Source organism: Salvelinus alpinus, chromosome 4, assembly GCF_045679555.1.
Source record: "Salvelinus alpinus chromosome 4, SLU_Salpinus.1, whole genome shotgun sequence".
NCBI lineage: Eukaryota > Metazoa > Chordata > Actinopteri > Salmoniformes > Salmonidae > Salvelinus > Salvelinus alpinus.
The window spans coordinates 22,353,809-22,380,462 of NC_092089.1; the positions used below are offsets into that span (position 1 = coordinate 22,353,809).

The following is a 26,654-nucleotide window of genomic DNA, read 5'->3' on the forward strand; positions in this document are numbered from 1 at the left end:
TTATCTTTAATTTATTGAGCAAAGGTTTATAAGATGTATTAGACATGAGTCTAATCAAAGGCAGAATCAATCATTGTCAAATTACCTTGTTTTGTAAATACTGTCTATGAAATATGCCATCAGTGACTTGAAGTGTCATTATTGATGAATTGTATAATGTGTCATGATGCACCTCCCCCAGCCATGTGGAATGTCAATAGGATCCTGAAGTTGAGGTAACCTGACACCTGACACCTGATGATGATGCTGTCCTGCATAGCGATATAAAATCTCCCACCTCACAAAAGAATGATTACATTCATCTGACAATTAGTAAGGGTGGTATTATGTTGAGAGAATAGCTTGTGGATTGTCTAAAAGACTCATACTGGATTCTCTGAAGGTAAGTAGCCCACATCTGCACACATTATGTCTATTTATACATGTTTGTAGACTACAATATTTGGTACAACATGCGTAAAAATATATATATTCCATAGCTTTGATTTTGTTGTTGTTGACAAAATCCCTCTAATTGTGCTTCATTCATTTTAAATGTTGAACAAGATATAAAAGCCAATATGCACTTTTTGATATGTAGCTTAACACGGTATTAGAATTGTAAAGATATTATTACTATAATACTACATTTGCCAATATTTGCAATTTAATGCTCTCATAATGAATATTGAAAATATAAAATAATTTGAGATGCAGTAAGAAAAGCAAGTGTTGATGAGCATTACCCTTGTACAGCCTCCCCGGTTCCGGAAAGAACCCTCCATTAAAATACATTACTGTAATTATTTGCTAAATGACATCACAGTTTATAGACGTTATACAAGTTAACTTAACTTGTATGTAAATCAAGTTTGTCTAGTTAAAAGCAGCTAAAAACATGTACTACAACATGCATACACACATGAAGGCAAACCTCAACTCACCCTAGCATAGCATTCAACAGATTGTTTGGTACAGAAATCATTATTCACTTTTCAAAATGTACATTAACTCATTCATTTAGGGTCTGCAAATATTCTCATATTTACTATATTGAAATTACAGTTTAAAATCGCTTTCTCTGAATTCCAGGAACGCAGCGTCTGAGTTCATTCACCATGGGGAGAGAGGATGGGGACATGCCAGACTCTCTACCAACCATCCATGAGGGTAATATCTGTCTCACATCATTTACTGTCTTATTTATTAGCATAGAATTCCTAGTTAAGAGTAGATTAGAAGGAATTGTGGTTGACTGATATAATCAGTAAGTGAAATAAAATAATTCTGTACAGTCAGTACACCAAAGTGAGAGGTGTCGCTTCAACCTGGTCTCAGAGCATTTCGTATTATTCTCTACGTAAATCGTAAAATCAATTTAGTATCATATGTTAAGTTTTGTATGGTATGTATTACTTTGTGGATGTCCATCACCCATTTCGTATGACATGTTACGAATTACAATTTGTATTATATGTTACGAATTAGAAAAATATCAATATGTTACGAATTTGCTAAAAGTATGATATGTTACGAATTCTAGCTAGGTAGCTAGGTGGCTAACTTTAGCTAGCTTGCTAACGTTAGCTAGGCTAGGGGTAAGGTTTAGGGGTTAGGGTTAAGGTTAGGGTTAAGTTTGGAGTTAGGTTAAAGGGTTAAGGTTAGAGTTATGGTGTCACGCGGGACTAGGTGGGTGCAGGAATCAGACGCAGAGAGAGTTCCACTGGGGTCTAGTGCTCTTTACTAAGGGACACAAAAAATGAAGCCCAAACAATACAGGGCGCAGAACATACAACTTGACAACCCAAAAACCATAGGGTGTCAAGTGTAAGAAAGAAAATTACACCTCAGCCTACAATGCACACACGTAACAAACTAAAGACAATAACCCACAACCCACAATACAAAACAGGCTACCTAAATATGGTTCCCAATCAGAGACAACGCAAAACACCTGTCTCTGATTGAGAACCATATCAGGCCAAACACATAGAAATAGACAAACCAGACTTACAACATAGAATGCCCACTCAGATCACACCCTGACCAAACAAAACATGGGCTTGACATATGGTTATGGGAAGGGTAAATAAAAGGGTTATGGTTAGGGGAAGGGTTAGCTAAAAGGATTACATTGAGGGTTAGGGGAAGAATTAGCTAACATACTAATTTGAGTGTCCCGAATGTACATTTACTGTGTTATGTCTAATCAATGAGACCAGGCAGTATCATTGGATGGCAGATAGCTTAATTGTTTAGTTTAATTGATCATTGGTAATGTTAGTTGATCATTGGTAAATATTTAATTGATTAAGAGGTATTTGCAAAAGGCTACCCCAACCTGGCCTTCCATGAGGATACGAAGCCTCAGGAGCGGATGACAGAGGGGCAGCCAACCGTTGGCACGGAGCGCAAGCCAAAGAAGGGCCTCGGGTAAGCAACATTGCCATAATGGCATTCCTACTTTACTCCTATTACAGTTAAATATATGTTGGTTTGCTCATGAATCTATGTTTCATTCTCAAGAAGGAAGAAAAAAGAACCAGCAAAAGCAGTGGGATTTTTCCAGTTGGTATGTCCTGATTTTGGTTTCAGAAATAGTAGGAAATACACAAGAATCTTTTGGCAATCTGCACATAGACTGTAGTACTGTAGTATATGTCAAAATGGGATCATTTGTTACAAGTGATGTTGACAAGATTCATATTCTCCAGTCATTCCAACGTCCGCTGCATTTGACTGTGGTTTTATGTGTGTTGGGTTGCAGTTCCGCTATGCTACTGGGTGTGAGGTGCTCCTAATGATAATCGGCCTGCTATGTGCTGCTCTCCACGGGATAGCCCTGCCCCTTATGTGTGTTGTGTTTGGACAGATGACCGACAGCTTTGTACAAAGTGGACAGCAGCTCAACCTTACAGGTACATATTCTGTTTGACAAGGTACAGATGTAGAATCTTAATATGATCACTCTGTTGCAGGACAAGGGCTCTATTTTAACAAACCTAATGCAATGGTAAATCTAAGCGCTGGCGGTAGAGCTTTAGGTTGGGAGTTTGTCAGAAATATTTTTCTATTTTCACAACCAAAAATGATCGGCGCAGTGCTGACAGTGGCGAGAAAGGGCTTAGTTTTGACGATTAAACCAGTTATGGGTGTGTCAGGCTTGGCCCCTCACTGGCCAATCAGAAAGTGCTCCATGGCTAAATACATGGTTTATTCAAGTTGTGTATTTATGGTCTTCTATGCATCGCCTTGGAATCAACTCCAAATCCAAAGTTAGTCCATTATACTTTGTTAAACTGCTTACAGAAATTAATAACACAATGTAGACCTATCCTATCTTCGCTAAATATGTCAACTTGAACCTGTTTGCAGTCTTCATTGTTCTAAGTAATTGCATGGTTTCAATGTGGACATATATACATAGCATTCACACTGATATAGGGGTCTACTGTAAAGTGCTGTCACATTCTGACCATAGTTCTTTTGTGTTTTCGTTGTTTTAGTGTTGGTCAGGACGTGAGCTGAGTGGGCATTCTATGTTGTGTGGCTAGTTTTCCTGTTTCTGTGTTTGGCCTGATATGGTTCCCAATCAGAGGCAGGTGTTAGTCGTTTGTCTCTGATTGGGAGCCATATTTCGGTAGCCTGTTTTGTGTTGGGTTTTGTGGGTGGTTGTCTTCTGTCATTGTGTCTATGCACCAGATAGGACTGTTTCAGTTTTTCACATTTGTTGTTTTTTTATTTTGTAGTGTTCACGTTTTTTGTCGTTATTAAACATGATGAACACTAACCACGCTGCGCTTTGGTCCGATCCCTGCTACACCTCCTCTTCAGACGAAGAGGAGGAAATCTGCCGTTACAAGTGCATTATGGCTGAGCAGGGACATGACAAAAGATGTCAATAAGCTAGAAACAATTCATTATTGATAAGGCCTAAAAAGAGATAATCACATTTGAAACAAAACGAAACAACTTGTATTAAATAGGCTATGTCTAAATACACTTACAGGCACCATAATTACTCTTTGGGCATATAATAGTAGAACAACGCAGACTGTGGAGGGTTTTCTTTTCTCAGTAGCTGGACAGAGATCCAATATAAAGAGAAAGTGAGGGGCCCCCCGAGTAGCGCAGCAGTCTAAGGCACTCACAGTGCTTGAGGTGTCACTACAGACCCAGGTTCAATCCCCTGAGCCCGTTGGGGAGTCGCAGCGATGATACAAGACTGAAATTTGGGAGAATTCAAATACATAATCAAATTAAAACAAGCAATCTTTTAGTTTTCAACAACAACAATAAATAAATGTAAAATGTAGAGATATCATAGAATCACCAGGATAAAAGAGACAGACGCATTGCTGTAGAACCAGCCTTCGTTATAGTAGGCCTGGGGTAAGGGTAGCCTACAGAGGGCTTGGGTTTTCAAAATATAAAACGGAAACAAGTAATTGTTGCAGGAAAATAACTTCTAAATATGAGGTTTACCAGCATTCACTGAGGTTCTCATCTTTCGTTTCATGATGGGCATGGACACATGTAGCCTACATCATGGAGGGGGTTTAATGCACGTTCAAAGCATGGCTAAAATAATGTACGCCTGCCTACAATTACATAGATAAAAAGGGAACGTCAGTTCAGTGTTTAGCTCCTCTCAAACTTGATCTTTTAATAAAGCCTTGGTGATTAAGATTTGTTTCCAACCCTTTATACGATCTTGACTAGCCGACTTGATTGCATTGGGCAGGACAAAAAGAAAACAGCCTTCATTGACAGAATCGGAGGCTATGCTTGGTTTTTAATCAAATAAAATGGGGGGGGGGGAAATATAGTGTTTAATGTTTTTAAATACCATGAAGGCCTATACAGGCACCAAAAGCACATAACTCTTGTTCCATATTCATATGAGCAGTGTGAGTCACGGCTGGATATCCGCTGTATAAATCGGTAAAACCAGCTTCTGTTTGGTCTTAAATATCCCTGCCAGCGCTCCCTGAAATTAGCACCTTGATCATGTCTTTAAGGACGCACCTCAAATATTTCCACCCCTCCCATCTGAGCGCAAGCAAGCTGGACCAAGACAGGGAAATTACCAATCCTTGCGCAATAGTTTAACTATAGCAGAGCGCTGGTTTTAAGAGGTCGGAATTGCAAATGAACGTGCGTTTGACACTAGCCCTGCCTTAATGCCAGCCAAAAACAGAGCCCTATCGGTGGAATGCTTACTCACGGGTCCTTCCCAACAATGCAGAGAATGTTTACTGTTTATACTTCACCCTGTCCCCACTGCCAGTGTATCCCACCTTGTGAATGTTTACGGTTTATACTTCACCCTGTCCCCACTGCTAGTGTATCCCACCTTGTGAATGTTTACTGTTTATACTTCACCCTGTCCCCACTGCTAGTGTATCCCACCTTGTGAATGTTTACTGTACATACTTCACCCCTCTCCACTGAGAATGTTGACTGACTCCAGCGCTTCCTGGTTCTGTCAGCAGTCATTGTTCTGTTGGAATGTAAATCTTCGCCCCAGCCTCCCAAATGGCACAGCGGTCTAAGGCACTGCATCGCCGTGCTAGATGCGTCACTACAGACCCGGGTTCGATACCGGGAGACCCATGAGGTGGCGCACAATTGGCCCAGCGTTGTCCGGGTTAGGAGAGGGTTTGGCCGGCCAGGATGTCCTTGTCCCATCGTGCTCTAGTGACTCCTTGTGGCGGGCCGGGCGCATGCATGATGACTCGTGACGCTAATTGTACAGTGTTTCCTCTGACACATTGGTGCGGCTGGCTTACGGGTTAAGCGAGCAGTGTGTCAAGAACCAGTGCGGCTTGGCAGGGTTGTATTTTGAAGGGTGCATGGCTCTTGACCTTCGCCTCTCCCGAGTCCATACGGGAGTTGCAGCGATGGGACAAGACTGTAACTACCAATTGGATATCACAAAATTGGGGAGAAAAAGGGGTCAAATGTACACCCCAAAAGATATCTTCGCCCCAGTCTAAGGTAATTTACACTCTGAAGCATGTTCACACCAACGATTTGGCTCTATTTATTGTTCCCTCTATCCAGTCTCACATTCCCTGCCACTTAACACCATCCCTACCGTGTGGCTTTTAAATAGGTGATGAGCTGTGCATGTTTTTCCCTTATGATCTCAGTCTTTCACATGACTTTTTTTTGCAAACTCCAACTGTCATTGCCTTTTTCTCAGGAGTGGCTTCCATCTGGCCACTCTCCAATAAAGCCAATATTGGTGAAGTGCTGTAGAGACTGTTGTCCTTCTCCCATCTCAGCCAAGGAAAGGGAAAGGGGATCTCTAGTCAGTTGCACAACTGTTGTCTTCCGCATTTAACCCTTCTGAATCAGGGAGGTGCGGGGGGCTTCCTTAATCGACGTCATTACTCTCGGGGAGCAGTTGTGGGGGTTAACTGTCTTGCTCACCTTGCCGGTTCAGGGATTCGAGCAAGCAACCTTTCACTTACTCTAACTGCTAGGAACTCTGTAGTTTTGTTAGAGTGGTCATTGGGTTCTTGGTCAGCTCCCTGACCAAGGTCTTTTTTGCCCGGTTGCTCAGTTTGGTCAGACGTTGGTCGGATGGCCAGCTCTACTCTGGGTAGTTCCATATGTTTTATAATTTCCCAATGATGGAGACCGCTGTGCTATTGGAAACTTTCAAAACTCTACAAATTGTTTTATACCCTTCCCCAAATACTGTATGTGCCTCATCACAAATCTATCTCGGAGATCTACAGACAGTTCCTTGGACTTCATGGTATAGTTTCTGCTCTGACGTGCACTGTCAACTGAGGGACCGTACACTGAGTATACAAAACATTAAGGACACCTGCTATTTCCATGACAGGTGAACCCTTATTGGTGTCACTTGTTAAATCCACTTCAATCAGTTTCGATGACGGGGAGGAGACAGGTTTAAAGAAGGGTTTTTAAGTCTTTAGACAATTGAGACATGAATTCAGAGAGGGTCAATGGGCAAGACAAAATATTTAAGTGCCTTTGAACAGGGTATGGTAGTAGGCGCCAGGCGCACCGGTTTGTGTCAAGAACTGCAACGCTGCTGGTATCCCATGTGTATCAAGATTGGTCCACCACCCAAATGACATCCAGCCAACTTGACACAACTGTGGGAAGCATTGGAGTCAACATGGGCCAGCATCCCTGTGGAATGCTTTCGACACGTTGTAGAGTCCATGCCCCGATGAATTGAGGCTGTTTTGAGAGCAAAAGAGCCCATCAGGTCTTACTCAGACTGGCTACGGAGAGTGTGATCACACAGTCATCCGGAACAGGCAGTGCTCTCATGCATGGTTCAGTATTGCTTTCCTCAAAGCGAGCATAGAAGGATAGCGTTATGGTCAGATTTGCCAAATGGAGGGCAAGGGAGAGGTTTGTATGCATCTCTCTTTGTGGAGTAAAGGTGATTTTTTTGTTTTTTTCGCCTCTAGTTGCACAGGTGACATGCTGGTAGGATTTCAGTTTTCCTGGATTAAAATCACCATCCACTAGGAGCGCTGCCTCTGGGTGAGCATTTTCTTGTTTGCTTATGGTCCTATACAGCTTGTTGAGTGCGGTCTTAGTGCCAGCATCGTTTTGGTATTTGACATTTATTAGGATCTCCATTAGCTGCTGCAGAAGCATCAGCTACTCTTCCTGGGGTCCACATGAAACATACTAACATCATACATAGTACAGCACATTATTAGTCAAGGACTGAAATACATACATTTGAAACATCACAAAGCCTACGTATCAGTACATACACACAATATCTAGATCTAAAACATAGTGCAATTAACTTTACAATACAAAATATATAAAATGGCTGTGTATCTTCACAGTCCCCTTTGTGCAGCAAGGTGTTCTTTTACCTGTTTTTTAAACTGATTTTATTGCTAGCTTGAGTTACCTGGAGTGGCAGAGAGTTCCATGTAGTCACAGCTCTATTTAATACTGTACGTTTCCCAGCCTCTGTTCTGGACCTGGGGACGGTGAAGAAACCTCTGGTTCATGTCTTGTGTTGTACTGATGATTGTCAGAACTGTTCCAACTGCTTGAACAGACAGTTCGGTCTCTTCAACACATCAATACCTTGCACAAAGACCAATAGTGGTTCAGTCAATCTCTCCTCAACTTTGAGCCAGGAGAGACTGATATGCATGTTACTGACACTTACCCTCCAAGTACTGTACATTTAAGTGCGATATGTGCTGCTTTGTTCTTGACCAACTGCAATTTACCTATGTCCTTCTTTGCTGCACATGACCACAGTAGTCCTGAAGCGACAAAACGAGGGCCTGTAGGACCTGTCTGCTCGACTGAAATATCAAGAAGGCAGAGCAATGCCCGATCATGGACAGATCTCTTCCCGTTTTAGCAACCATTGAGTCTATATGTTTTGACCATGACAGCTTACTATCTAGGGTTACACCCAGCAGTTTAGTCTCATCAACCTGCTCAATAGCCACATTATTCAATAATAGATCTAAACGAGGTTTAACGTTGACTGATTAATTTGTTAAATCAATTATGCATTTTGTTTTTGAGATATTAAGCACCAGACTAGTTACTAGTTACCCATTTTGCTAGTTACCCATTCTAAAACTGACTGGAGCTCTATATTAAGTGTCTCAGTTATTTATGTTACTGTTGCAGAAGACGTGTATACTATTGATTTTGTCAGCGTACATAGACAAACAGGTTTTATTCAAGTTCAGTGGAAGGTCATTTGTAAAAACAGAAAACAATAGCCCTAGCCAGCTGCCCTGCGGTACACACTCAAAGGAATTTGCATGAGAGAGGCTTCCATTAACAAAAACCCTCTGTGTTCTATTAGATAGGTAACTCTCAATCCATAATAAGGCAGAGGATGAAAATCCTCTGCAATATGTCAGGATCATTATATCAAAAGCTGCTCTGAAGTCTAACAAAGCAGCTCCCACCATCTTCTTACTATTCATTTATTTCAGCCAATCATCAGCCATTTGTCAGTGCTGAGCATGTTGAGTGCCCATCCCTATAAGCATGCTGAAAGTCTGTTGTTAATTCGTTTTCTGTAAAATAACTTTGTATTTGATCAAACTATTTTTTTCTTTCCAAAAGTTTGCTAAGCACTTGTAACAGGCTGACTTGTCAGGTGTTTGAACCATTAAAGGGTGCTCTGCTATTCTTGGGTAGCGGAATGACCTTTGCCCCCCTCCATGTCTGAGGGTACACACCATCTTCGAGGCTTGTGGTGTTAAATCCACAGCTATCTTGGTAAATAGTATAGTCTACAGCTTATCACGAGGTATTCTTACTCAGGTGAGCAGAACCTCGAGACTTCCTTAATATCACTCACCAGCTGTTGTTAACAGAGACACTCACCTCCACCCTTGATCTTACCCGAGCTAGATGTATATTATCCGTGTTCTTGTTCAGCCACGACTCTAAGAAACATGGGATATTACAGTTCTTTGTCAGGATTTGGCCAGGATTTTTCCGGTTTTGGCCACTAGATGCCCCCATTGTGCTTTTTTGACCCTTTTGTTTTCCCTTGTTTCCAGTTATTATTTGCACCTGTGCCTCGTTTCCCTTGAATGTATTTAAACCCTTAGTTTTCCTCAGTTCTTTGCTCTGTGTTTGTATGTTAGCACCCAGCGCCAGCGATGCTGTGAACATTTGTTACTCCTGTTGGATTCTCTTGAGGTACTCTGTTTTTGTTCTTTTTCAATACCTCTGCAATCCACCCTGGCATGCTGTCAATTAACTTCGTGGCCACATCCTGACTGATGGCAGCCAATTCTTGCATAATCAATGCTTGGAGTTTGTCAGAATTTGTGGGGTTTTGTTTGTCCACCCGCCTCTTGACGATTGACCACAAGTTCTCAATGGGATTCAGGTCTGGGGAGTTTCCTGGCCATGGACCCAAAATATCGATGTTTTGTTCCCAGAGCCACCTTATGGCAAGGTGCTCCATCATGCTGAAAAAGGCAAACTGTTCCTGAATGGTTGGGAGAAGTTGCTCTCGGAAGATGTGTTGGTACCATTCTTTATTCATGGCTGTGTTCTTAAGCAAATTTGTGAGTGAGCCCACTCCTTTGGCTGAGAAGCAAACCCACACATGAATGGTCTCAGGATGCTTTACTGTTGGCATGACACAGGACTGATGGTAGCGCTCACCTTGTCTTCTCCGGACAAGCTTTTTTCCGGATGCCCCAAACATTCGGAAAGGGGATTCATCAGAGAAAATGACTTTACCCCAGTCCTCAGCAGTCCGATCTCTGTACCTTTTGCAGAATATCAGTCTGTCCCTGATATTTTTCCTGGAGAGAAGTGGCTTCTTTGCTGCCCTTCTTGACACCAGGCCATCCTCCAAAAGTCTTCGCCTCACTGTGCGTGCAGATGCACTCACACCTGCCTGCTGCCATTCCTGAGCAAGCTCTGTACTGGTGGTGTCCCGATCCCGCGGCTTAATCAACTTTAGGAGACGGTCCTGGCGCTTGCTGGACTTTCTTGGGCGCCCTGAAGCCTTCTTCACAACATTTGAACCGCTCTCTTTGAAGTTCTTGATGATCCGATAAATGGTTGATTTAGGTGCAATCTTACTGGCAGCAATATCCTTGCCTGTGAAGCCCTTTTTGTGCAAAGCAATGATGACGGCACGTGTTTCCTTGCAGGTAACCATGGTAGACAGAGGAAGAACAATGATTCCAAGCCCCACCCTCCTTTTGAAACTTCCAGTCTGTTATTCGAACTCAATCAGCATGACCGAGTGCTCTCCAGCCTTGTCCTCGTCAACACTCACACCTGTGTTAATGAATTACTGAATCACTGACATGACGTCAGCTGGTCCTTTTGTGGCAGGGCTGAAATGCAGTGGAAATATTTTGGGGGGATTCAGTTCATTTGCATGACAAAGAGGGACTTTGCAATTAATTGCAATTCATCTGATCACTCTTCATAACATTCTGGAGTATATGCAAATTGCCATCATACAAACTGAGGCAGCAGACTTTGTGAAAATGTATATTTGTGTCACTCTCAACATTTTTTGGCCATGACTGTAGTTTTGTCAGGGTGCCCGCACGTCGGCCTCTCTTGCACTTTCTCCTCCGAGTGCGGAGGATTAGGGTCTGGTCCGGGGTGAGCAGTATGTCCTGCACCGCCAACTGGTTGAAGTAGAAATCTTCATCCAATACGAGATTAGTTATCGCTGTTCTGATGTCCAGAAGCTCTTTTCGGTCAGAGCAAACAATGGGGGAAACATTATGTACAAAAAGGTTTAGATCAGCACAATGGAGCTTGTTTCTGATCTCAGTTTCAGGAATGGCTGGAAAATTATTACATTTACCTAAAATTAACTCTGCAAATAGCCCTGTTGGGAGATTTGGAAAGTCAATCATTCAACAATATATATAATATTATAAATATTCATCTTTAACTTACAATCTTTGGATACTATGCGATTAGAAAGGTTCAAAGTTCATATAAGCCGTCACAGCACAGTGGAAAGATATATGGCACGTGGAAATGAAAAGAGGATGGTCTCACGGAGATACATTTAGGTGGGCTGGACTGAGTGTAGCAGAGGGGCGGGATTAAAAAGCTCATGATCAGTAATAGTTAGAACTGAAAACACAATATACATGTCTGAGTACATATCCAGTATCTATACAAAATGTCATGTGTTTTATCCAAAATATAGATATATTTGTTGTGTAATTACTGTGTATAAAAGTACCATGTATGACGGCAACTGGTTCAGAAGATAATCATTTATGCGGGGTTAACAGCAGCAAAACAAGTTATCCATAGTGCTTCGATTACCCCCTGCAATCCTCTCACCACAAATATGCTTATCATATTTCCAAGATATTGTTCGTTTAGAGCGATCAGTGGCTGTGATAAACAAAGCTCGGGCAAATACAGTTGATGCATGGGATGTATTATGTAACACTGTATCAGATATCAACAACTCTTGACCAAGCGACAGACCTACACGGTGAGGGAGTGGCGGGACGACATTTGATTTTCTGAGAATAACATACATTATATTGTATTGTAAACTCTACTTCCTTCTTGTAAAATGTCATATTGTGTACTCAAATAATTGACTCCTGACGGTATGTAAATAGTTTGAGGGTCATAAAAAAAGTGCCATGTATTTAAAACTTGTGTGAAATGTATATGTAGCCTAACAAAAAAAAGTCTCAAAAACGGGGATGCAATATGCAAAAAACCACACAAAAATACACACTAAACAGCAGAATTGGTCAGCAACTAGTAAAACGGCCGCTATCCAATCCAGCACCATTCTTAATGTATCAACCCCTACAAAAATGCCCATTAATTATAATCCACATAATAATTCACCTGTCCTGTTGCTGCGGGATTATTTTCCTGTTGTAGCAAACTGGCTCAAATTAAGATCTTACATCTGTGTATTGGCTATAAAGTGCAGGGTTCCTTTGTGGCCATGTATTACAGTATGAGATACACATATGTGATTATTTCTATTATGGGTTGCATTGTTTAGGCATATCTTCACCATATATAATGGTGATTTGTGGATTATGTTTTATACTACACATATCATATTTTAGGCACGTCAGATTGTGAACATTGACTACTGGTATTGTCATTTCTCCATAGCCAATTTCACTGTGGAGGAGATCAGCGCTTTATTGAACTCAACTGACGGATGTATTCAAATTCCTGGAGTTGATATACAGGCTCTAATGACTCGGCAAGTGATAATGAGTACAGTAGATAACAGACACACATTATCAATATATTATATCATAAATATATCCTCATGTAAATACAATGTCGCTTTTATTTATGATTATAAACTGGGTGGTTCGAGCCCTGAATGCTGATTGGCCCGACAGCCATGGTATATCAGACCGTATACCACGGGCATGACAAAACATGTATTTTTACTTATAAACTGATTACCAATGTAATTAGATAATAGCAATAAGGCACCTCTGGGGTTTGTGGTATATGGCCAATAAACCACGGCTAAGGGCTGTATCCAGGCACTCTTGCATCGTGTTGTCTGTAAGAACAGGCCATATACCACCACCCCCCGTTGCTTATTGCTTAAAAATATACTCTGTGATACATACATTTGAATTTCCAGACATGCCTATTACTTCATCGGGATCGGTTGTGCTGTGTTCCTGCTGGGGACCTTTCAGGTGATGTTGTTCTTGCTGACAGCCACCAAACAGACCAAACGGATCCGGGAGAAATACTTCCATGCCATCCTCCACCAACAGATGTCCTGGTTTGATACACACCAGATAGGAGTTCTCAACGTCAGGTTGACAGAGTAAGTTTGATACACACCAGATAGGACTTCTCAACGTCAGGTTGATACACACCAGGTAGGACTTCTCAACGTCAGGTTGACAGAGTAAGTTTGATACACACCAGATAGGACTTCTCAACGTCAGGTTGACAGAGTAAGTTAGATACACACCAGATAGGACTTCTCAACGTCAGGTTGATACACACCAGATAGGACTTCTCAACGTCAGGTTGACAGAGTAAGTTTGATACACACCAGATAGGACTTCTCAACATCAGGTTGATACACACCAGATAGGACTTCTCAACGTCAGGTTGATACACACCAGATAGGACTTCTCAACGTCAGGTTGATACACACCAGATGGGACTTCTCAACGTCAGGTTGATTCACACCAGATAGGACTTCTCAACATCAGGTTGATACACACCAGATAGGACTTCTCAACGTCAGGTTGATTCACACCAGATAGGACTTCTCAACATCAGGTTGATACACACCAGATAGGACTTCTCAACGTCAGGTTGATTCACACCAGATAGGACTTCTCAACATCAGGTTGACACACACCAGATAGGACTTCTCAACATCAGGTTGATACACACCAGATAGGACTTCTCAACGTCAGGTTGACAGAGTAAGTTTGATACACACCAGATAGGACTTCTCAACATCAGGTTGATACACACCAGATAGGACTTCTCAACGTCAGGTTGATTCACACCAGATAGGACTTCTCAACGTCAGGTTGATACACACCAGATAGGACTTCTCAACGTCAGGTTGATTCACACCAGATAGGACTTCTCAACGTCAGGTTGATTCACACCAGATAGGACTTCTCAACGTCAGGTTGATTCACACCAGATAGGACTTCTCAACATCAGGTTGATACACACCAGATAGGACTTCTCAACGTCAGGTTGATTCACACCAGATAGGACTTTTCAACATCAGGTTGATTCACACCAGATAGGACTTCTCAACGTCAGGTTGACATAGTAAGTTTGATTAATTGGATGAATGATTGGGATTTATTTGTTTATCAAAGACAATATCATATTTTAGCATATATGATCACATTGAGCAACTACAGATATAAAAAAAATGCTATTAAGATTGTTTAAATAATGTAAATTATTATAATATAAATCATTTATATTACTTTTACTTTCTACAGTGACATCAACACAATCAACGAAGGCCTTGGAGACAAGATCTGTGTGTTCGTGCAGTTCTTCTGCACCTTCTTGTCAGGGTTCATCATTGGTTTCATCTTCGGCTGGAAGCTGACACTCGTCATCCTGGCCGTCAGTCCTCTCCTGGCAGGATCAGCTGCCGTCTGGTCCAAAGTAAGACTACCAATGACCTGCAAAGACAACGGCTTCATCCCAAATGGTACTCTATTCACTATATAGTGCACTACTTGAAGTAGTAGGCTACATAGGGAATAAGGTGCCATATTGTTTTCATATGTGTCACTAAACAGTGGTTGCATCACTGCTCTTGTGCCCAATCCCAAATCCACCCCTAGTTTATACTTATCCAATCCTCATAGTTTTCCACAATCACATTTCTTTTATAAAGACATTTTTACATCAGCAGTGTAAGATACCATATTCATTAACATGTTGTATTTGATTTCAGATACTTGCCACCCTGACCAGTAAGGAGCTGTCTGCCTATGCCAAAGCAGGGGCGGTAGCTGAAGAGATACTGGTGGCTATCAGGACAGTTGTGGCTTTCAATGGGCAGAAGAAAGCTGTGGAAAGGTTCGTCAGTTATTAACTAATTAATGTGTTGCATAAAACAGTGTATCTCTTTCCATAATTATTAATACGATCTACCAAAATCAAGACGCATTCCCCTATTTAGACATTTCTTCTATATAATTTAGGTATGAAAACAACTTGGAGGATGCTAAAAACTTTGGAATAAAGAAGGCCATCACCACTAACGTGGCCATGGGCTTCACCCAGTTTGTCATATTTGGGACGTACGCCTTGGCTTTCTGGTACGGGACCAAGCTCTCTGTAGACGAGCCTGAAAACTACACCATTGGAAAAACCATTACAGTAAGCTTTTATGGAAGATTTTAAGTAAGAATGTACTATTTTCCAATAGATACATTGACATTTTATTGTGAAGAGGCCTCTGCAATGTCTTCACACCTGTAACTCTGTCTGGCATTAATATAATTATTTTCTTCATTACATTCTTTGTTGCTGCTATTTTTAGGTCTTCTTCTCAGTGATGATTGGGTCGTTCTCTTTGGGCCAGGGTGCGCCTAACTTGGAAGCCATCGCCAAAGCCCGGGGTGCTGCCTATGAAGTCTACAATACCATTGACCAGGTACCGGAAGTATTCAGTTTAACCCCTGAATCACCATAGCATTGAAACTGTATGAACTCACTCAGAACAACATGATCTCAAGAACTCAAGTCCAATTTAGACATTTGTCCTTGATGAGTTGATTTGTTTGTCATAGCCGCGGCCCATAGACAGCAGTTCAAAGGAAGGTCACAAACCAGACTATGTGAAAGGAGACATTGAATTCAAGAACATCCACTTCAGCTACCCCTCCAGGAAAGATGTCAAAGTAAGTTGTGGATTTGAATCAGATCCAGACACCAACCTGTCTCCAAATGATTTGAAAAATGCACAATAAGGAAGAAGCTAAGTTGAATTTTCAGTTTTCCAGTTGGATTAGCAAAAACAAAATGACAAGCCGTACAATTGTAAAATGACGGTAAAAATACATGTTAAATACGTTGTGGGATGTATTCCCTGTCGCTGTAGATTCTTCAGGGAGTGAATCTGACAGTGCCTCGTGGGAAGACCATAGCTCTGGTTGGAGCCAGTGGATGTGGGAAGAGCACCACCATTCAGCTGCTGCAGCGCTTTTATGATCCAGACTCAGGAGAGGTATGAACAAATCTGATCAAGGTTTATTCAAAGTCATTAAGAAGAGACACATGTCCCACTGTAAAGACTCCAGAGGAGGCTGGTGGGTGGAGCTATAAGAGGACGGAATAAATTCCAGCCATTACAATGAGCCCGTCCTCCAATAGCTCCACCCACCAGCCTCCAGTGAAGGACAAACATGCTTTATGATCCAACCTCAGGAGAGGTATGCAGGACACGAGTGCATTAAAGTTCAAACAACTGACTCCTAGTTCATACAGAGACTCACATGTACACACACATGTGTAATGTACACACACACACACACACACACACACATATAATGTACACACACACACACTTGTAATGTAAACGCAAACATTCACTCACGTACACTCATTCCCAAGTTCTGGCTTATCAGGTTTAGTGTTGACTTCAGTTCAGTTAAAAGTAAATTAGTATTATAGTGCCCTCTTGTGGAATGTTGATATATCATTTGTCAGGAACGCTGTTGGTCTGGGTGGCATAGCCGAGGGAAGTAGGGGTGCTGAGGCTGCTGCAGCACCCCCTTATAAATCAAAATAATAAATAAAATAACAACAATAGTAATAAACAACATTCCCACATTTATTACTCCTGTATGAGCATAGAAAATACTCGTCAGCAAAGCAGAGAAATTTGCATGCCTAATGAATATGACCCTGGTTTGTTGTCAGATTACCCTGGATGGTCGGGACATCCGGACCCTGAATGTGAAGTGGCTGAGGGAGAATATGGGTATCGTCAGTCAGGAACCTGTGCTATTCGGAACAACCATCGCAGAAAACATCCGCTATGGCAGAGAGGATGCCACAGATGAGGACATCGAACGGGCCGTGAGAGAGGCCAACGCATACGACTTCATCTCCAAACTCCCCGATGTACGTGGGATAGGATACTGACAAATGAGTACATACAATGGCTTCAGTGTTTCACATGTACTATATATTAAATGATCTATGGTGTACAAATGATTTGGAGTAGGACAGCAGATATGCTGTTGTTTCTATGGCGACTGTGTTGAAATGAAATGTTTTTTTGTTTTGTTTTGAAATTGTATACAGTGTAAGGAAATGGCCAAATAGTGATGATGTTATCCAAATGGACAAATTTAAACATGATTATTTAATCTCCATCCCATTTCATGTGGCGTTAACAGAAGCTGAACACCATGGTGGGGGAGCGGGGAGGCCAGCTCAGTGGAGGACAGAAGCAGAGGATAGCTATCGCCCGGGCCCTGGTCAAAAACCCGAAGATCCTCCTGCTGGACGAGGCCACCTCCGCCCTGGACACCCAGAGTGAGTCGGTCGTCCAGGCCGCTCTGGATAAGGTCAGTACCCTCCCTGAGGACCAGACCCATGGTTAAGGTTGTTCTCAAACCTGATTTTGTGCACCCTAACAGCCTGATTCGATTTGTTTGACTGCAGCCTTGCAAGTTCACGTTTGCAGCAGTTGACAAACGTCAAGAATCAGAGTGAATCGATGAGATCCTGTTGGAATCCATCTCAGCGAAAATGAAGAGGTAATAAAAAATTATAATTTGGGATAAATGACTATATTGTCTCCTCCCATTCCCATAGGCCAGGGCGGGCCGCACCACGATAGTGATCGCCCACCGCCTGTCCACCATCAGAACAGCTGACGTGATCGCTGGCTTCAGCAACGGAGAGGTGGTGGAGCAGGGAACACACAGGGAACTCATGGCCAAGAAGGGGGTCTACTACTCTCTGGTCATGCAGCAGGTACTGTATCACGCTCCCTGCATCCCAAATGGCACCCTATTCCCTTTATAGTGCACTACTTTTGACCACCAGGGCCCCAACTCTGCCTCAACAGTAGAATCAGTCGACGTCTAAATCATGTTGATCAGTCATATTTAGAGACGCATATCATCAGTATCAGAGCAATATACCTTATCAAGCCTGTGTCTATATGAATAATGATCAGTAATAAACAGGCTCTGTGTGTAACATGATCAAATCCACTATCACACCTTGTCTGTTGTTCAGAGTCAAGGGAAGCTAGAGGAAGATGAAGAGGACCCCGTGGAAGATGATAACCCTCCTAAATATGAGGATCTAGATGATGTCCTATATGACTCATCTGACATGGATGAGCTGGAAGTGGTAAACGAGGAAGGAATAGAAAACGGCGGCTTTGAAAAGAACTCAATCAGCAGTGGCCGTGTGGAAAGGAAACCGACAAGGAGGAAATCTAAGAAGTCCAAGAAAGACAAGAAGGTACTATTAGATAGATCATCCTTTAGGGCGCAATATGACGTCCTGTATGTGTTATATAGGAACATGGCTTTGTTATAGTGCTATTGCTGAATTATCATCGTACCTATTATATAATGTATGGTATATAATGTATGGTATATGGTCCCGTGTGGCTCAGTTGGTAAAGCATGGCGCTTGCAACGCCAGGGTTGTGGGTTCATTCCCCACGGGGGGACCAGGATGAATATGTATGAACTTTCCAATTTGTAAGTCGCTCTGGATAAGAGCGTCAGCTAAATGACTTAAATGTAAATGTATATAATGAATGGTTTGTAATGAATGGTTTATAATGAATGGTTTATAATGTATGGGATGTAATGTATGGTATATAATGAATGGTTTATAATGAATGGTTTATAATGAATGGTTTATAATGAATGGTTTACAATGTATGGTATATAATGTATGGTTTACAATGTATGGTTTACAATGTATGGTATACAATGAATGGTATATAATGAATGGTGTATATAATGAATGGTGTATATAATGAATGGTGTATATAATGAATGGTTTATAATGTATGGTTGCATTCATTTACATTTTAGTAATTTAGCAGAAGCTCTTATCTTGAGCGACTTTCAGAAGCAATTAGGGTTAAGTGCCTTGCTCAAGGGCACATCGACAGATTTTTCACCTAGTCGGCTCTGGGATTCGAACCTGCCACCCTACTGTATATAGTGATAGTTCATTGTCATCAGAAATAATATCTGTTACATCATGTTGGTCCTTGGTCATTTAGTTTTGTCATTGATGACAATGTTTGATGACAGAAGGAAAAGAAACCAGAGGAAGCTCCAGACATCCCCTTCACCAGAATCCTGGCCTTGAACAAGCCCGAGTGGCCGTACATGTTGGTAGGAACCCTGTCTAGCTTGGTGGGGGGAGCCGTTTATCCCTGTGTCGCCATCATCTTCGCCAAGATCATTGGAGTAAGTGTTTCACAAGACCACCTCCTTGTGTTCATAATATGAAGAATTGTTAAATAATGCAGACTACTCCCATTTCCTTGGTGTCTCGATTGAGTTTGATTTAAACGATGTGGTCTTATTTTTCCACATAATTTATTTGATGGTCGTTGGTTGGTGGGTTTTGGCTCTTATTTTCCAAAGCAGTCTTTTCATTTTCTGTTGTTATCTGTTTTGGGGGGGGGTTTCTCTCCACCCCGTGACCTTCTCTAGGTGTTTTCCGAGGTTGACCCAGAAGTCAAACGACAGAAAACCATGATGTTTTCCCTGCTCTTCCTTCTCATCGGAGGAGTGGCTTTTGTCACCTACTTCCTAAAGGTTTACTAATTTATAGATCTAAACTGTGTCCAAAATGGCAACCTATGCCCTATACAGTGCACTACTTTGGACCAGAGCCTATAGGGTGCCATTTGGGACGCACTTTAAAGTACAATTCTGTATCTATCTCAAACCCTTAATATGTTGTGGGGATGCCTGGTTGGGTAAATTTCTGCTGTATGTTCTATGTTTCAGGGTTACATGTTTGGAAAATCAGGAGAGCTTCTTACCATGAGGCTGAGGAGGCAGGTATTCCATGCCATGATGAGACAGGTAGGACAAACTGTCATGCGGGAAAATATATACTTCAGCAATTGTACATAAATTCGAAAAGACTGACTTGTCATTGCTAATTTACTTTACTGTATTGATAATACCAGCCAAATTACGATTCTGAACAACCACTTTGTGGTGTTTTGCCTCAGAACCTTGCTAAAATTACAATTCTGAACTGCCACTTTGTGGTGTTTGCCTCAGAACCTTGCTAAAATTACAATTCTGAACTGCCACTTTGTGGTGTTTTGCCTCAGAACCTTGCTAAAATTACAATTCTGAACTGCCACTTTGTGGTGTTTTGCCTCAGAACCTTGCTAAAATTACAATTCTGAACTGCCACTTTGTGGTGTTTTGCCTCAGAACCTTGCTAAAATTACAATTCTGAACTGCCACTTTGCAGTGTTCTGCCTCAGAACCTTGCTAAAATGCATTCCTTACAGGAGATTGGATGGTTTGATGACAACAACAATGCAGTGGGAGTTCTAACCACCAGATTGGCCACAGATGCATCTCTGGTTAAAGGGGTAAGCACAATGCTCTGATTTACACATTGAGAAAGCGATCAAAATCTATCACATCAAATCAATGTCAATTCAGAATCGTTCTACTGTACAAATCTTTAAAAATGTCTACCTGTACATATGCTTCTATGTATTTACAGTTGCATTCTTTAGAGTTGCAATGTCTGATAATGGATGGAACCTACTAGTTTCCTCTCTCCTCACCACCAGGCGACTGGGTCTAGGTTGGGTCTGGCCACCAACACAGTCTGTGCTCTCACCATCGCCATTGTGGTGGCCTTCATCCACAGCTGGCAGCTCACCCTCGTCATCCTCGCCTGTGTGCCCTTCCTCATTGGAGCCAAAATCATTCAGAGGAGGGCCATGGCAGGCCACGCCTCCAAAGACCAGGGTGACCTGGAGCAGTCTGGGAAGGTAAACATCAACTTTCTATTGCAATTGGGGTTGCAAAATTCCGGTAATGTTCCCAAAATTCCCAGATTTTCCAGTAATCCCGGTAATAGGTTTTACGTAATCAGGAAAATCAGGGAAACCTTAAAACAGGATATCTGGATAACCAGGGAAATTCAGGAAGGTTACTGCTATTATGCAACCCGAATTGCAATGCACTTTGGGACAGTGGGCTATATCAGTGTGTGATACCATGTGTTCCAATAAAACATTAATATATCTTTATTAATCTTTTGTAGATATCTACTGAGACCGTTGAAAACTTCAAGACAGTTGTTGGATTGACACGGGAGGACGTCTTCTTTCACAAGTTCATGGACAGTCTAGAAAGACCATACCAGTAAGAGTACAGTCATTCACTTTGTTATAGACTCAGCTTTTGGATTGTTTGACCTTATAACCTACAATCAAGTACTGATTACATTTCAATTGAATACATCAGGAACGGTTTGGTGAAGGCTCCCATCTACGGACTAACATTTGCCGTTGCCCAAGCAATCCCTTACATGGTCAAGGCTGCAATCTTCCGCTTTGGGTCCTGGCTTATTGCTCACTGCCACACAGAATATGAAAATGTTTTCCTGTGAGTATACATACTGGTACTGTTATATCCTCATCTAAAATGAATACATTCACACCAGGGTTGGGGTCAATTCCATTTCAATTCCTGTCAATTCAGGAAGTACACTGAAATTCCAATTCCAGTTCTCTTTAATGCTTTTCAATGAGGAAACTGTGGAGTTGAGTTTTGAATTGACTGAAATGGAATGTACCCCAACCCCGACTAGAACCCTTGGCTGCCACATTGTCACTATACGGTAATATAAAAATAATAATATAATTATAACATTAATTTGGTGGGTGCTTATATTTGTCCTATTTCACACATGTACACATGTGTATTAATGCACATGTGTGATTTGGAAGTGTGTTTTTTGCACATTCCAAATCTCCTTGAGACCCTCGTTGGGTCACGACCAGGGTCTGCCAATATAGTGGCAGTGATAGTACAACATGGTCATTTTCTTTCGCAGTGTGATTTCTGTGATCACATTTGCTGCCATGAACATAGGAGAATCAGCATCTTTTGCTCCTGACTTTGCCAAAGCGAAAGCAGCTGCTGGGAGAATTCTTGGCTTGTTGGAGAAGAAACCAGAGATTGACATTTACAGTGAGGAGGGAGAGAAGCCAGTGAGTGAGCTATAATGTGTCTTACTCCAATATAAACAAAAGAACAATGATCTAACATTGTGTTTTTTCTGGGACAATGATTTGGAACAAAAATGTTGTCTTTTCCAGACGGACTTTGTCGGGGACATTGAGTTCCGAGGGATCCACTTTGCGTACCCGACCCGTCAGAACGTGAGGGTTCTCCAGGGGTTGAGCGTGTCAGTGGGGCCTGGTCAGACCCTGGCCCTGGTCGGGGAGAGTGGCTGTGGGAAAAGCACCTCCATGCAACTACTGGAGCGCTTCTATAGCCCTGCTGAAGGACAAGTGGTGAGACCCAAAATAATCTCATAATACATGTCATATAAAGCCTTTCAAAACCATTTCAAAGTGCTAAACCAGTACACTGGGAACTGGAATGCAACAAATATAGTAAAACGGTTAGGCCACTTTTCAGCATTTTAATATGTAATATTTGTAACATTGGTGGATTATTAATTCCTTTGGTATTCCAAGATGTTACTTATTTTTAATCTGAACATTTTAAACATTCTAAACCTAAATCTGTGGTATTATTGTGGTGTCTCAGTTGGTGAAGGTGTTGGCCTAAATCTGTGGTATTATTGTGGTGTCTCAGGTAATGAAGGGGTTGACCTAACTCTGTGGTATTATTGTGGTGTCTCAGTTAGTGGATGGGTTGGATACTAAGACCCTGAACCTGTCGTGGCTGAGGTCTCAGCTGGGCCTGGTGTCCCAGGAGCCCATCCTGTTCGACTGCAGCATCTCAGAGAACATCCAGTACGGGGACAACAGCAGAGAGGTCTCCCAGGATGAGATAGAGGAGGCAGCCAAGAACGCCAACATCCATGACTTCATCATGGGCCTGCCAGAGGTATAGTAACAGTATAGTGAGGGAGATGGGAGGAGACATGATAGGCTGTAGCTGTAGGATGATATTTGAAGTTTTCTCAAAGGCGATCCAAAAAATGTCACTGGTGAGGTCACAGTAGAACTTAAACTAATGTCTCTCTACAGATATTCATATAGAATAGCTATTGACTAGCCCAAGACAGGCTGTTATGACTTTATATTTTAATTTATATTTTAAAAGTGTTCAATATAGACAAACACTATAAATTGTGTTGTTGTTTTGTCAGAAATACAATACCAGGGTTGGGGACAAGGGGACCCAGATGTCTGGAGGTCAGAAACAGAGGATAGCCATCGCCAGAGCACTGGTCAGGCAGCCTAAAGTACTGCTGCTGGATGAAGCCACATCCGCCCTGGACACAGAGAGTGAGAAGGTAAGTCACATGGACATTGAGTGTCGGCCATCTCATTTTCTACCTATTAATTCATTAATGGCCTGGTCACACACAAAAGCTTATCTTCACACAGTATGTCCTCTCCCTCCTTCCCAAATAACCTCTCCGTCTCTCTGTTTCCTCCCTCCCCATCCCTCCCTCCCCCAGATTGTCCAACAGGCTTTAGACGCCGCCCGGCAGGGCCGCACCTGCATCGTGATCGCCCACCGCCTGTCTACCATCCAGAATGCAGACCAGATAGCGGTAATTCAGTATGGTCAGGTGACAGAGCAGGGTACACATACTGACCTCATGGCTAAAGGGGGGGCTTACTATGCCCTGGTCAACGCACAGGTCACCCACTAACTCATATTCAGATTGATGTTTTGCAGCGTATGTACTGTTCTGTTGAATGTTGTTTTGTGAGCTCTTTTAATTGAGCTGCACTTCTTAGCCAGGTCCCCCTTGAGAAAGAGGTCTCCTGTCCATAATGGGACTTCCTGGTTAAATAAAGGTTATATATAAAACTGTATAAAGAATAAGGAATCTATATGGATAATGGTATGGTAGCCATAACTCACTTTGAATGGACTGCTAAAATGATGTTCAATTGCATGATACAAACTGTTTCAGTGTCAGTTGGTTTGATCACATGTAGGTGGTAAACTGAAATGTAGCCTATTGGGTTCCTGTGCTATTGGGTTCCTCACTGTATGACTCACTTTAGCGTAATGCTGGCGCACGGACATCAGCGTAAATAAGTCTTGATTAGCTGCCTGGAATGAAGGAACTGTTCTTGACCATGGCACCTTTCATTGTCTGAAGACAACAAGTACAGTATGTATTTCTATAAGAAAAACAGTGAGACACATTATCACAGTTAAATTACTGGATAAGAGCAGTGATTGGGAAAGGTTGTATACCTGTAAATATGAGAGGTTGATGTTCAGAAGACTGTTGTATGTTATTATATACTGTGATATTTTGATTATTTTAAACAGGGACACTATGCTCTAGAAGGCAAAGTATGCATTGAAGAATATCTATATATTTAAATTAGTACGCTATGTAAGGCTGTTACTTGTTTGTAAATATGCATTCAAATAAAACATTAGATCCCATAACATGTTATTTTTAACCTGATTCTAAAGTGACATAATGATTCATCTGTAATCTATTCATCTGTGGGGAATATGTCAATACATTTTCAAATAAACTTGGAACTCGTTCATTTTAAATGCGACTAAATAGGCTACTGAAGTCTGCAGAGGGCTGATGGACACAAGATGGCGCCCGTTGCCAATGAAACACGTTAGTGGGGTAATAGAACTTTCAAACGACTTCAATTCGATTGAGGCCTATTTCAAATGCCACTAAATGTAGCCTATCTCCAACCAAGGCTAACTTCGGTAAAAATGCCACTTGTTTTCCAACTGTAAAAGAAGATTTAAATAACACTAGGCGGCATAATTGTGTTAGGCATATGCGAAATAAATTGTAGAAATATATGACCACATCGTTTTAGTCTAGTGTTATGGAAATTATCTTATTTGGTTTACATGTTAAAAAAATTGTGTAAAGGTAACATTTCTTATCTTGCACGCCGGCAACATTAATTGTATTTCAACCTCCCGAATTCAATCAGAAATAATAGTCTACAGCTGGCCATAAGAGAATGATTTAAAAAACACGTTAAAACATTTTTGTTGTCATCAAAATCTCATCTTAAAATAATAAAATGGCGATAGTTCCAGGCTTGGTGTTAAACGAGGTGGGCCTATTTCAAAAGGCCCAACAGGAAGCGATGAACCAGTTATCCCTATCGTACATGCCCTTCTCAGTCAAGTCAACCTAAAACATTTAGGAAGAAATGTATTATTCTTCCCCAATCTATTCACTTCGTTACATATTTGTTTTATTTATTAAGAGTTCTAAGAGTTTTATAAATGAACTTAGCCTACATTTGTAAGTAAGTTTCCCACAGCAGGTGAAACATGCACCGCTCCACTGTTTCCCAAATCCAGTAGCTGATTTGGTTCTGGGTGCCACTGCCGAGATTACTCAAATATATACTAAAGGCAAGCTATAGTTTTTTTTTAAAGCAATAAATATAATATATTATTTCGTGGGAATAATTTTGTGAATCTAGAGAAGTTTTGCACCACGATAGTTTTGCACTACAATAAATATAATAAGTATTATGATGGAAATTATTTGACAGTTTTTCCCCTCAACTTTTTCATCCGACTTTTGCCCATTTTATATATATATTTTTTTTTAATAATGCTGATATTAATAACATCCTATACATATTACCTTATGGCAAATTAACAAGTGCTGCAAAGTTATACATAGTAGAAAGAAAAACTACTTCTGCCTATTTGTAAAAGTGACCCTTACATTCGCAACCAAATATGGAACACGTTTTACGCACGCAGCAGTTTCTTTCTCTGGACGCGAGCTTTTATGTTCAGAAAATGAGATAGGACCACAAGAAAATTATAATACTTAAAATATTAGTTACAGTATTTATTTTTCAAACATGGTCATGCAATCCAGCTAAAATGTTTGTTTTTAATGTGGATGTTCGTTTACTCAAATTACCCAAACTTCCAGACACGTATCTTGGCGTGGAAACGTCACCTGCGTGACACATTTCTCTCTATACTTTTATTATAATTGCAATTACAATTTCATTACATACATTCCGATTTAGATTTTCATTTGTTTTTATATAAAATGTTTTGCACATCTGGATGTAAAACGTCACAGAAAGGAAGTTCAGCGCTAATACTAATTTATTAAGAAAAACTAAACCTATGGTTTAGGCTATGAAATTCTGATGAAAGAAAATGTTCTATTAAATAGTTTGTTTGAACGTTCTTATTTGTTTAAGAAGCAGCAGATCGGAGAATCAAAGACAATTTGATTGAATGAAACGTGTAATTGTACATGCAGGTCATGTGCAGCATCGGCCTATGTCAACTATATATGAAATTGCCACAGCATAGCAACATTTTAGGTGGGCTCTACCAGTAACAATTATAGCCTACTTCTAAATTGCAGAGAATAGCTTTGTCGACTGTGCCAATGACGTGTTCAATTTCAATTAGGAAGCAAACAAACGGAGTCTAAACGAA

The 26,654-nt window shown here is 41.3% G+C and overlaps 1 protein-coding gene across 7 annotated transcripts; it reads left to right on the forward strand.

The window, feature by feature from the left end:
• Positions 1 to 190: 190 nt before the first annotated feature.
• Positions 191 to 24,657, forward strand: LOC139573056 (ATP-dependent translocase ABCB1-like). Of its 7 annotated transcripts, none has more exons than XM_071396059.1 (29): positions 254 to 382; positions 1,072 to 1,149; positions 2,295 to 2,412; positions 2,506 to 2,551; positions 2,747 to 2,897; positions 12,625 to 12,718; positions 13,118 to 13,309; positions 14,469 to 14,640; positions 14,936 to 15,060; positions 15,186 to 15,363; positions 15,527 to 15,640; positions 15,777 to 15,887; positions 16,088 to 16,213; positions 16,909 to 17,112; positions 17,391 to 17,561; positions 17,812 to 17,973; positions 18,241 to 18,471; positions 19,287 to 19,442; positions 19,692 to 19,796; positions 19,992 to 20,069; positions 20,513 to 20,596; positions 20,804 to 21,007; positions 21,283 to 21,383; positions 21,486 to 21,626; positions 22,078 to 22,234; positions 22,343 to 22,540; positions 22,896 to 23,102; positions 23,368 to 23,514; positions 23,683 to 24,657. In XM_071396059.1, exons 2-29 carry the CDS (start codon positions 1,098 to 1,100, stop codon positions 23,878 to 23,880), a joined length of 4,023 nt encoding a protein of 1,340 aa, XP_071252160.1. In that variant the 5' UTR covers positions 254 to 382; positions 1,072 to 1,097; the 3' UTR covers positions 23,881 to 24,657. The 7 variants fall into 7 exon arrangements, with proteins under 7 accessions (XP_071252164.1, XP_071252160.1, XP_071252158.1 ...); XM_071396057.1 differs by having other exon boundaries at positions 255 to 382; positions 19,284 to 19,442; XM_071396058.1 differs by having other exon boundaries at positions 255 to 382; positions 2,509 to 2,551; positions 19,284 to 19,442.
• Positions 24,658 to 26,654: the final 1,997 nt, after the last annotated feature.

Excerpts from the sequence above, each read along its gene's own strand:
- LOC139573056 (XM_071396057.1), top strand. The coding sequence starts at position 1,098 with ATGGGGAGAGAGGATGGGGACATGCCAGACTCTCTACCAACCATCCAT. Across the intron at positions 2,898-12,624 it reads ACAGCAGCTCAACCTTACAG|CCAATTTCACTGTGGAGGAG; the intron begins GTACATATTCTG and ends ATTTCTCCATAG. Across the intron at positions 17,562-17,811 it reads TCCAGGCCGCTCTGGATAAG|GCCAGGGCGGGCCGCACCAC; the intron begins GTCAGTACCCTC and ends CCATTCCCATAG.